General features: G+C 39.6%; 1 protein-coding gene across 1 annotated transcript; it reads right to left on the bottom strand.

The window, feature by feature from the left end:
• Positions 1–1,382: 1,382 nt before the first annotated feature.
• On the bottom strand, positions 1,383–8,499 carry BHLHE41 (basic helix-loop-helix family member e41). Its single transcript, XM_075343756.1, has 5 exons — positions 8,275–8,499; positions 8,135–8,198; positions 7,869–7,976; positions 7,478–7,589; positions 1,383–7,041 (listed from the first exon to the last, which is right to left on the bottom strand). The coding sequence occupies exons 1-5, from the start codon at positions 8,334–8,336 to the stop codon at positions 6,125–6,127; spliced, it is 1,263 nt and encodes a 420-aa protein (XP_075199871.1). The 5' UTR covers positions 8,337–8,499; the 3' UTR covers positions 1,383–6,124.
• Between the last annotated feature and the right edge of the window lie 3,671 nt (positions 8,500–12,170).

Raw genomic sequence — 12,170 nt, 5'->3', positions numbered from 1 at the left:
TATAACTACTATACTACTGCCCCTATGTACAAGCATATAACTGCTATAATACTGCCCCTATGTACAAGAATATAACTACTATAATACTGCCCCTATGTACAGGAATATAACTACTATACTACTGCCCCTATGTACAAGAATATAACTACTATAATACTGCCCCTATGTACAAGAATATAACTACTATAATACTGCCCCTATGTACAGGAATATAACTACTATAATACTGCTCCCTATGTACAAGAATTTAACTACTATAATACTGCTCCTATGTACAAGAATATAACTACTATAATACTGCTCCTATATACAAGAATATAACTACTAAGAAAAAAAGAGAAAAAAAGGGAACCAGCACGATCTGAAATTGGCATGCATCATATAAAAAGTGAAAATTCACAAATTTATTCCAACTGTACTATAATAAAAAAAATGAGATTTTTAGCAAATAATTGATCAATTTTTTTTTAATACTGCTCCTATGTACAAGAATATAACTACTATAATACTGCTCCTATGTACAAGAATATAACTACTATAATACTGCCCCCTATGTACAAGAATATAACTACTATAATACTGCTCCTATTTCCAAGAATATAACTACTATAATACTGCGCCTATGTACAAGAATATAACTACTATAATACTGCCCCTATGTACAAGAATATAACTATTATAATACTGCCCCTATATACAAGAATATAACTACTATAATACTGCCCCTATGTACAAGAATATAACTACTATAATACTGCTCCTATATACAAGAATATAACTAGTATAATACTGCTCCTATGTACAAGAATATAACTACTATAATACTGCCCCTATGTACAAGAATATAACTACTATAATACTGCTGCTATGTACAAGAATATAACTACTATAATACTGCTCCTATGTACAGGAATGTAACTACTATAATACTGGCCCTATATACAAGAATATAACTACTATAATACTGCTGCTATGTACAAGAATACAACTACTATAATACTGCTCCTATGTACAAGAATATAACTACTATAATACTGCCCCTATGTACAGGAATGTAACTACTATAATACTGCACTCTAAGGGGAAGAATATGGATATGACTGGCATTGCTATTGCATGTAGATCCTAGATAAGTAACCCTTTGGGCCCCAGGGGGTGGGAGAGTTGCTGGTTTCTGATTGTATACATAAGTCAGTCCAATATATATTATGTCATTGACAGGAAGAGGTAAAGATAGTCTGATTGGCTACAGATAATTAGGCAGGTCAGGTCAGATGGGCTTTAATACCAAGGGAAGGAACGCAGAGAAGACACCTCAGCCCTATCAGTTGGGTCACGTTGTAGACATGTTTGCTGCTCACATAAAAAAAAGTATAAAAACGTAATAATAAAAAAGCAAAAACTTTATTTAAAGAGACAGAGTCCAGTAAACAGGTGCTCAGCACCACATTGACATTCAGCGTGGCCCCGTCAAGGGCATTTTTAGGGGCCACTTTATAGAAGAAAACACTGCTCGGTGGAATGGTTTATAATCCATCTGCTGTCAGAGAAGCGCACACAATTGTTTCCAGTGCTCAAGAGGTTAACAGACAAGAAGTCCCTGTAATTCCTCTCTAAGGGGTTGCTGGGACTTGTAGTCTCCCCATCCCCAACTGGTGGAGCTTTTTAGTTCACCTTCCAGTTTATCGATTCAGTAATAACTTTTTAGGCTACATATAAATATTTTATTTTTCAGTGCACTTTTTGTTTATATTTTTTTTGTGTTTTTTTTTTATTATTTTTGAGCAAATATATAATAAAAAATTTGGGACTTTGCACTTTTTTTTACCATTCACAGCTGATTTCTTAAAGACACACTGGACGAACATCATCACCGCACTCGCCACCATTCAACCGATAAAGTGCTGCCGTTTTTTTTGTTTTTTGGACGATTTACACAGATTTTTTTTTTTTATATTTCTTTTTTTTTCTCACTAAACTCCACTTTCAAGTATGAAGAAGAAGAAAGAAAAAGAAGGGCCGTCAAGTGCAAGTTTATCAACCGGGAGAATTAAAGTGCAACTAGAAACGAGAGTTCAGAATCTATCACCGCCTTAAAGCCCGACGTATATATTAAAAAAAAAACTTTTTGTAATTTTTTTTTGCTTTTTTTTTTTTTTTTACTCACTCCAGCAAAAAAAAAATAGTTTCAAAAAGTTTGTCTCTAATTTGTAACACTTTTGGATTTTTTTTTCCTCAATTAATTTATTTTTTTTACAAGCGAAACAATTTTTTGGAAAAATGAAAACATTTCATTGTCCCAAAACTCAAGGAAACAAGACCAACATTAACATTACATAGAGATGGCTCCAGACCGGGATGTAGGAAAATACTCTGTGCTGCGGGGTCGGTGCAGGGGGGGAAGAGGCGTAGTGTACAACCGGCCTACAGACTGTAAACATGCCGGTCACGTGGGCCAAGGCGTGTTTTTTCCCAATTAAATCATCTACGTAACAGGTGGATTACATAATATATTGGATGAACCCGTTCTGGTGAAAGGAGAACTGAGAACACAATATTCTCTCTCCGCCAAACAAGGTATAATTACACCTCACTTATATAACAGGTTACGGCATAACGTCTCCGGGAATAATTATCCTTTCTGCACACGCTGCTGGACGGGTGTCTATACTACGCGGAAGAGGAAAGTCCCAGCTACCGCATACTCTCTGATTGCCTACTGTACAATTCCATTAGCCGGGACTGTTCAAAACTTGTTGTTGTGAAGATTTTCTGTTTAATTTTGTTTGTTTCACAGACGTTAAAGAAAATTTTCACCTTTCTTCTAAATCCACAGAAAGTTATGTCAACATTTTTTTAAAAATAAAATTGTGATAACTTTGTTATATCTTTTAAATTGTATTTTTAACTTTTGGGTCTATTTTAGAGTCACTTTTATCCTAAAAAAAAGTATTAACATATGTTTTTCTAGTAGGAGAGAAAAAATAGTAAAGTTCTACTAGACTTTAGTAAAGTAGAAAAGTCAAGTCTAGTAGGACTTTTCTACTTTACTGAAGTCTAGTGGAACATTACTACCTTACTAAAGTCTAGTAGGACTTTACTACTTTACTAAAAAGTCCTACTAGACTATAGCAAAGTAGAAATGTTCCACTAGACTTTAGTCAAGTAGAAAAGTCAAGTCTAGTAGGCCTTTTCTACTTGACTAAGTCTAGTAGGACTTTTCTACTTGACTAAGTCTAGTAGGACTTTTCTACTTAACTAAAGTCTAATAAGACTTTTCTACTTAACTAAAGTCTAATAGGACTTTTCTACTTAACTAAAGTTTAGTAGGACTTTTCTACTTGACTAAGTCTAGTGGAACATTACTACTTTGCTATAGTCTAGTAGGACTTTTTAGTAAAATAATAAAGTCCTACTACACTTTAGTAAAGTTGTAATGTTCCACTAGACTTTAGAAAAGTAGAAAACTCCTACTAGACTTTAGTCAAGTAGAAAAGTCCTACTAGACTTTAGTTAAGTAGAAAAGTCCTACTAGACTTTAGACAAGTAAAAAAGTCCTACTAGACTTTAGTCAAGTAAAAAAAGTCCTACTAGACTTTAGTCAAGTAGAAAAGTCCTACTAGACTTTAGTTAAGTAGAAAAGTCCTACTAGACTTTAGTGAAGTAGAAAAGTCCTACTAGACTTTAGTCAAATAGAAAAGTCCTACTAGACTTTAGTCAAGTAGAAAAGTCCTACTAGACTTTAGTCAAGTAGAAAAGTCCTACTAGACTTCGGTCAAGTAGAAAAGTCCTACTAGACTTCGGTCAAGTAGAAAAGTCCTACTAGACTTTAGTTAAGTAGAAACGTCCTACTAGACTTTAGTCAAGTAGAAAAGTCCTACTAGACTTTAGTCAAGTAGAAAAGTCCTACTAGACTTTAGTCAAGTAGAAAAGTCCTACTAGACTTCAGTCAAGTAGAAAAGTCCTACTAGACTTCAGTCAAGTAGAAAAGTCCTACTAGACTTCGGTCAAGTAGAAAAGTCCTACTAGACTTCAGTCAAGTAGAAAAGTCCTACTAGACTTTAGTTAAGTAGAAACGTCCTACTAGACTTTAGTCAAGTAGAAAAGTCCTACTAGACTTTAGTCAAGTAGAAAAGTCCTACTAGACTTTAGTCAAGTAGAAAAGTCCTACTAGACTTTAGTCAAGTAGAAAAGTCCTACTAGACTTTAGTTAAGTAGAAAAGTCCTACTAGACTTTAGTCAAGTAGAAAAGTCCTACTACACTTTAGTTAAGTAGAAAAGTCCTACTACACTTTAGTTAAGTAGAAAAGTCCTACTAGACTTCAGTCAAGTAGAAAAGTCCTACTAGACTTTAGTTAAGTAGAAAAGTCCTACTAGACTTCAGTGAAGTAGAAAAGTCCTACTACACTTTAGTTAAGTAGAAAAGTCCTACTAGACTTCAGTCAAGTAATAAAGTCCTACTACACTTTAGTTAAGTAGAAAAGTCCTACTAGACTTCAGTCAAGTAGAAAAGTCCTACTAGACTTTAGTTAAGTAGAAACGTCCTACTAGACTTTAGTCAAGTAGAAAAGTCCTACTAGACTTTAGTCAAGTACAAAAGTCCTACTACACTTTAGTTAAGTAGAAAAGTCCTACTAGACTTCAGTCAAGTAGAAACGTTCGATAAACTTTAATAAAGTCTTGTACAACTTTTCTACTTTACTAAAGTCTAGTTGGACTTTACTACTTTACTAAAATCCTTCTAGACTTTAGTAAAGTCCTAATAGTAAAGACAGACTTTACAGATTTTTTTTAAATAAAAAAAGTCATTATTATACATGTTTTATTTTTTTGTATAGATTGTATTTTTGACTTTTGTTACTATTTTAGACTTATCTTTATAGTAAAAAAAGCAGCGATATTTTTTCTAGTGAGAGGGGATACATTTTTTTTCTACTTAACAGACTTTAGAGAAGTTTTTGGATTTTTTTTACACTTTTATTCTAAAAAAATTAACAAACATTTTTTAGTGCGACGGGCATAATGATTTTTTTTTGACAGACGTAGAAATTTTTGGAAATTTTTTAAAATTCAAAAAATGAGTCATAATTTTACAGGTTTTTTAAATAGAAATTTGGGGGATTTTTTTTAATTGAAAAAAATTGTGATTTTTTTTTTATTTTTGTATATTTATATTACATTTTTAACTTTTTTGGGGGGGTCTATTTTAGACTCACATTTATCCTACAAAAAGGAACAACTTTTCTTTTTTTCTAATAGGATGGAGACAGATTTTTTTTTTTACTTGACAAACTTTGTAGAAATGTTGGTAATTTTTTTAAATTCAAAAAATGTGTCACAGGTTGTTTTTTTAATGTTTGTATATTTCTATTGTGTTTTTAGCTTTTTGGGACTATTTAAAAGAAAAAAAAAAAAAGAACTTTTTTATTTCTAATAGGAAGAGAAAGGCTTTATAGAAAGTTCTGAAATTTTTTAAATCCTCCTCAAAATTTTGTACCAGTCAAAATAATAAATATTATTTTTTTATATAATATTTATTGTATTTTTTAACTTTTTGGACTATTGATCTTACTTTTATCCATTCCTAACCCCCTGCCCAAATTCCCCAAATTTAGCATTTCTTTTATTCATTTTTGGGAAGAAAAAGAGTTTCAACATTAAAATACAAATTTTCTAGATTTTGTGGAGAAGCTGCTATTTTCGGATCGGCCACCTGTCTCGCTAGACGATGGACACCCCTGTCATTATACATTCTATATAAAATGACTCTGCCTAAAGCCTGTTCATCCTGTCAAACAATAAGCTAATTTGCCAACAGGAACTTTTTGTAAACTTTTTGGAAATGTTCTTAATTTCAGGGGGGTGGGGAAGGGTCAGGTGAAAAGTATATTCGCACTTACATGTTTTCCATATGGAGGTCTGCAACCTCCACTCGTCTAAACCAGCACTTTGTGAGTTAATTTAAAGCAGCCATCAAACGTCCCATCAATATACAACCCTAATGTTGATCCAGTAAGATACTTCGATACTTGCTACAAAAATGAGAGGCTCCTTATACATATATATTTATATATAGATAAGTATATAGATTTTTCTTTTTGCTTCATTTCCCAGTGTCTTAACATCAGTTCTCCTTAGGAGGCTGCAAGAGGTCTTGTAAAGGCTCCCGAAGGTCCTCGGCGGCCAGTGAGGTAGAACCACCAGCCTGGAAAGGTGATGCCGGGAGCTCTGACAGTAGGGTTGCGGAGCAACCAGGCATCTTTTCGGGGGAGAGGACTGAAGAGAGGCATGGGAACGTGCTTCCTGCCTGGGTCGGGATGCCCGGGTAGATGAAAGGGATTGGGGCAGCCGTTGGATACAAGTATTTTTCCAAACCCCCCTTGTCTAGAAAAGGCATATATGCCGCCGCTGCGGCTGCCGCCGTGGGCGAGATGAAGTAAAAGGGTAAACAGAAAGGTGCTTGTTGACCGAAAGGACCACTTCCAAATCCCATCAAAGTGTTGAGAAGATTGGCATCGGGTCTTAAAATGGGATCAGAGGCGGCAGCCAACCCCCCCAATCCCGAGCATTCCGCCTTAAACCTTTTAGGTGACGGTTCATCCAAAGGCTCCTGTTTGACGGTCACATTGTTGGCCTCTTGGCTTTTGCCAGCACTTTGTCCTTCAGCTTTAGTGTCCATCTTCTCCCCCTCGCCCCCATACCCACTGTCAGTATCAGTATCATTCTCACTCAGTTCCAGATTTTGTGTCCTCTGAATGACCGGAACGCAGTTTGTTTGGCTTTCAACTTTTTGATCCCCTCGAGACGGGGAGAGTGAAGGTGCTTTGCCGCCAGGGGTCTGCTGTAACAGTAGCTGAGAATTGGGCAGGATTTGGCTGGACACGGTATGGAGATGGTTGAGGAGCTGGGTACACCTCTGATCCCGGGATGACCAGCTCTCAAACCGGGAGAGGTACTGCAGGACTTCTTTGGCACATGTCTGAAAGCCGGAATGGAAAGCGTCCAGATCTGACTGGATGGGAGTTTTCATGGAACGTTCTCCTGTTCATAGCAAACACAGACAAGGAGTAAAGTCAACAAGCGACATCTGCTTATCGGCTACCCGCATTAATCCACCAAACGTGAAGAAACCGTATGTCCCCAGCTCTGTGCTTCCTTAGTAACAATCATTGACTCACCAACCAGATATGATAAGAAATCACCTGGTGTCTAACCTTCTCCCTCTCTGGACCCACCACCCAGATTAAAGAACTTTTTGAGAACTTTTTAGGTGGACACAATCCAATTCAGGATCACAACGATCATTATGACATTAGTCAGGATCTCTGAGATCGATCGTCAGGCTTGTTATGGCAACCATCAAAAATGTACACACATTTTATAGACTGTAAGATCACCCACAGAATAACAACCCCAGACTCTTTTTTTGTTATGGGAAGCTGTCAAAGACTCCGAGCGAGCGTGAAGCAGGACTTACCGTTCTGTAACGAGATGATCTTCTGATGCTGCTGCTCCGTCAGGGACGTCAATCCTTTCAAGTGTTTCAAAGTTAACTCCAGCACCACTGCTTTCTCCAAGTGCCCTAACGTCTGCGATACAAAAAAAAAAAGTCAATGTCAGTGCCGACGCCAGCTTCTCCTTCCCCCCCTCCACCACCGACAGACGAGCCGGCTGCCTGCAGACCGGGAATACCAGGAACTTACGCCGATAATACAGACAAACGTACGTGAGCGGGACAACGATCCCGACAGCTCAACGTGGCAGAAGCACAAATGATCTCCCCCACCCCTCGATGGATCAATGGGCTTTGTGAAATATTCATGGCTATTAATTATATATGACTACAAGACGCCAAGCGGAGATCTTACCGTGAGTTTGAGATGTTCAGGCAGAAGGTCCTTGAGCTGCGTGATACATTCATTTATCCGGTCTCGACGCTTTTTCTCAATGAGCCGGTGAGGCAGTTTGTAGGTTTCCTATCGGGAAGAAGAGATAATAAACAAAAAGGTTCCGGTGATACATTGTATTCATCGAGACAGACACTTAGGATTCCGTGCAAGTCGGATCTACTGTCTGGGATCACAACCTCCTCCTTCCTTCACCATCATAAGAAATATAAAAAAAAACTTCCTACCTTGCTGTCGTCTCTCTTGATCCCCCTCTTGGGCTTGCACAGGTATAAGGAGGGGTAGTCCATTCTGCAAAGAAGTGACAGGTTAGAAGGCGCCGGGCTAAGACTTCACTTCTCAGTCCAAGTCCAAGAAATAGCCTTACCCCAGGAAATCTCTGTGCTCCAGTAACTGTCTCTCCTGAAAACTGTGGACAGCTTCATCCATGACAGCTGCTGGGGCTTCTATTCTGCAGGGTCGGAGTCTTGTGGGGACCTCTTTAAAGCGGGGGACATCCAGACTTAGACAGTTCCAAGTCAGAGGAAGCAGCAGCAGCTCTGTCCCTCTCCCCTGCTTTCTCTTACACTGCTTGTTCTGCTTTGCAGAGGGAAAGATGGCTGCAAAAAGTCATAAGAGTGACTCAGTGCTGCCACCTACTGAGCAGAGAAGGAAGTGCAGGAGTCACACAGCTCATTCCCCAGGGGACAAGACAAGCAAGTTCTTACAGCAGAGAGTGGGTATATCTCTTTAAAGTGATCAGGCTGCTAACGAGGCAGCTTACACCTATTACTCATACCTCCCAACTTTTCAAGAAAGGAAAGAGGGACAAAGTATGCGGCGCGCGCAGCGCGCCGCGGCAAATTTTGGCCACGCCCCTAGCCACACCCCTAGCCACACCCATTTAGCAGTAAGGGTCATTCAGCAGATGCCCCGGACTGTTCATTAATATTTATAGCAGTCAGAATTTTTTTATATTTCTATGTGTCACTATATGACATGTTGCTTATTTGTGCCTATCAATCCGTGTTCACACGTTGCATAAATTCTGTTTCTTTTTGTTTCTGTCTGCACCAAACTACACAATAACAATCTTCTCTGTTTTTTTGGTTCAGATGTGAATCTGCGTTTTTAAGTGTTTTTATCGTACAGAGAAGCTTTTTCCTGCATTTTTTAAGCTCCACATAGAAACCTCCTGAGAAACCCCCCCCCCCGAAAACCGCAGAATTCAGCGGCGTCTTTTCATGGAATCACATCCACTTTACTTGGACAATTAAACACAGCAGAATAAATGTGCAAAGAAACAGCAGAAAAAAATGCAGCATTTACACTACATGTGAATATGGACTAATTGTCCAAGCAAAGTGGATGAGACGTCCTGAAATCTCCGCCCCTGGTGCGTGGAAAGACGCCGCTGAACTGTGCGGATTTGGTGTTTCTTTCTTTATAAGCTTCAGGATTCACATCAGCAACAAACATGTATCAAATAAGGGGAACAATGCATAAAAAATACCGCAAACACGCAATAATCAGAGAACATTGTTATTGCACTCGTGGCGGACACCTGCAGAAAAAATGCCGCATTTACGCTATGTGTGAACACGGCCTCAGTGATCCATTTTTATTACATTTTTTATGGGTTTTAATAAAGAAAAATAATAAATTGCGCCTTTTTTTTCCCGCCATTTACCGATCCCCATAAATAACCTGATCGCTGTGTTGTGCAGGTCATTACGATTACAGGGACACCAAATATGTCCATGTTATTTGCTGATTTGTGATGTTTATTATTTTATAAAAAAGTGCAATAAAATTACATTATTCTATTTTTTTTTATTATTTTTAGTAACTTTATTAGAAGAAAAAAAAATCCTCTTTTCCTCTCCCTCCAGAATACAAGACACAGAGATGCTGCTCTGTACAATGTAGCTGTGTCCTGTGTAATCTGCTGTGTAAGAGGCTGCATTGTAGGTTTATTTATGTGAAATCCTCCCTCTGACATCATCAATCCTAGTGGCTCAACAGCTAGAGCAGCTAGGCAAGCCAGGAGGTTGCTGGACACAAGTTTTGAACGTTGCTGGTTTGAATCCAAGGTGGTGAAGATAAAAAAAAAAAAAAAAAAAAAAAATTGTATTTGTATTTTTTTCCTCATTTCTTTATAGTAGTTTTATGGGAACAAATGAATCTGACTCTTTCACCAACATTGAGATACAGTATGTATCTATCTATCTATCTCTATCCCTCTATCTATCTATCTATCTATGATTCTATCTCTATCTATCTATTATCTGTCGTGTATCTATATATCCCTCTATCATCCATCCCTCTATCATCCATCCATCCCACTATCACCAACCCTCCCTCTATCCCTCCCTCTATCTCTCCATTCATCCCTCCATTCATCCCTCCATTCATCCCTCTATCCCTCCCTCTATCCCTCCATTCATCCCTCCATTCATCCATCCATCCCTCCCTCTATCCCTCCATTCATCCCTCCATTCATCCCTCTATCATCCATCCATCCCTCCCTCTATCCCTCCATTCATCCCTCCCTCTATCCCTCCATTCATCCCTCTATCATCCATCCATCCCTCCCTCTATCCCTCCCTCTATCCCTCCATTCATCCCTCTATCATCCATCCATCCATCCCTCTATCCCTCCATTCATCCCTCTATCATCCATGCATCCATCCCTCCCTCTATCCCTCCATTCATCCCTTCATTCATCCCTCTATCATCCATTCATCCCTCCCTCTATCCCTCCATTCATCCCTCTATCCCTCCATTCATCCCTCCTTCTATCCCTCCATTCATCCCTCCATTCATCCCTCTATCATCCATCCATCCCTCCCTCTATCCCTCCATTCATCCCTCTATCATCCATTCATCCCTCCCTCTATCCCTCCTTTCATCCCTCTATCCCTCCATTCATCCCTCCTTCTATCCCTCCATTCATCCCTCCATTCATCCCTCTATCATCCATCCATCCCTGCCTCTATCCCTCCATTCATCCCTCTATCCCTCCATTCATCCCTCCCTCTATCCCTCCATTCATCCCTCCTTCTATCCCTCCATTCATCCCTCCATTCATCCCTCCATTCATCCATCCATCCCTCCCTCTATCCCTCCATTCATCCCTTCATTCATCCCTCTATCATCCATTCATCCCTCCCTCTATCCCTCCTTTCATCCCTCTATCCCTCCATTCATCCCTCCTTCTATCCCTCCATTCATCCCTCCATTCATCCCTCTATCATCCATCCATCCCTCCCTCTATCCCTCCATTCATCCCTCAATTCATCCCTCTATCATCCATCCCTCCCTCTATCCCTCCATTCATCCCTTCATTCATCCCTCTATCATCCATTCATCCCTCCCTCTATCCCTCCTTTCATCCCTCTATCCCTCCATTCATCCCTCCATTCATCCATCCATCCCTCCCTCTATCCCTCCATTCATCCCTTCATTCATCCCTCTATCATCCATTCATCCCTCCCTCTATCCCTCCTTTCATCCCTCTATCCCTCCATTCATCCCTCCTTTTATCCCTCCATTCATCCCTCCATTCATCCCTCCATCCCTCCTTCTATCCCTCCATTCATCCCTCAATTCATCCCTCTATCATCCATCCATCCCTCCCTCTATCCCTCCATTCATCCCTTCATTCATCCCTCTATCATCCATTCATCCCTCCCTCTATCCCTCCTTTCATCCCTCTATCCCTCCATTCATCCCTCCTTCTATCCCTCCATTCATCCCTCCATTCATCCCTCTATCATCCATCCATCCCTGCCTCTATCCCTCCATTCATCCCTCTATCCCTCCATTCATCCCTCCCTCTATCCCTCCATTCATCCCTCTATCCCTCCATCCTTCTATCCCTCCATTCATCCCTCTATCATCCATCCATCCCTCAATTCATCCCTCCATTCATCCCTCCATTCATCCCTCTATCATCCATCTATCCCTGCCTCTATCCCTCCATTCATCCCTCCTTCTATCCCTCCATTCATCCCTCTATCATCCATCCATCCCTGCCTCTATCCCTCCATTCATCCCTTCATTCATCCCTCTATCATCCATTCATCCCTCCCTCTATCCCTCCTTTCATCCCTCTATCCCTCCTTTCATCCCTCCATTCATCCATCCATCCCTCCCTCTATCCCTCCATTCATCCCTTCATTCATCCCTCTATCATCCATTCATCCCTCTATCCCTCCTTTCATCCCTCTATCCCTCCATTCATCCCTCCTTCTATCCCTCCATTCATCCCTCCATTCATCC

The sequence above is a fragment of the Anomaloglossus baeobatrachus genome, chromosome 4 (genome assembly GCF_048569485.1).
Source record: "Anomaloglossus baeobatrachus isolate aAnoBae1 chromosome 4, aAnoBae1.hap1, whole genome shotgun sequence".
Lineage (NCBI taxonomy): Eukaryota > Metazoa > Chordata > Amphibia > Anura > Aromobatidae > Anomaloglossus > Anomaloglossus baeobatrachus.
The sequence above is the reverse complement of the archived record's forward strand: the minus strand, read 5'-3'. Positions and strand labels throughout refer to the sequence as shown.

Coding starts and splice junctions, on each gene's coding strand:
- BHLHE41 (XM_075343756.1), bottom strand. CDS start 8,336: ATGGATGAAGCTGTCCACAGTTTTCAGGAGAGACAGTTACTGGAGCAC. Junction 8,199..8,274: donor GAGCACAGAGATTTCCTGGG/GTAAGGCTATTT, acceptor ACTTCTTTGCAG/AATGGACTACCCCTCCTTAT. Junction 7,042..7,477: donor GATCATCTCGTTACAGAACG/GTAAGTCCTGCT, acceptor TGCTATGAACAG/GAGAACGTTCCATGAAAACT.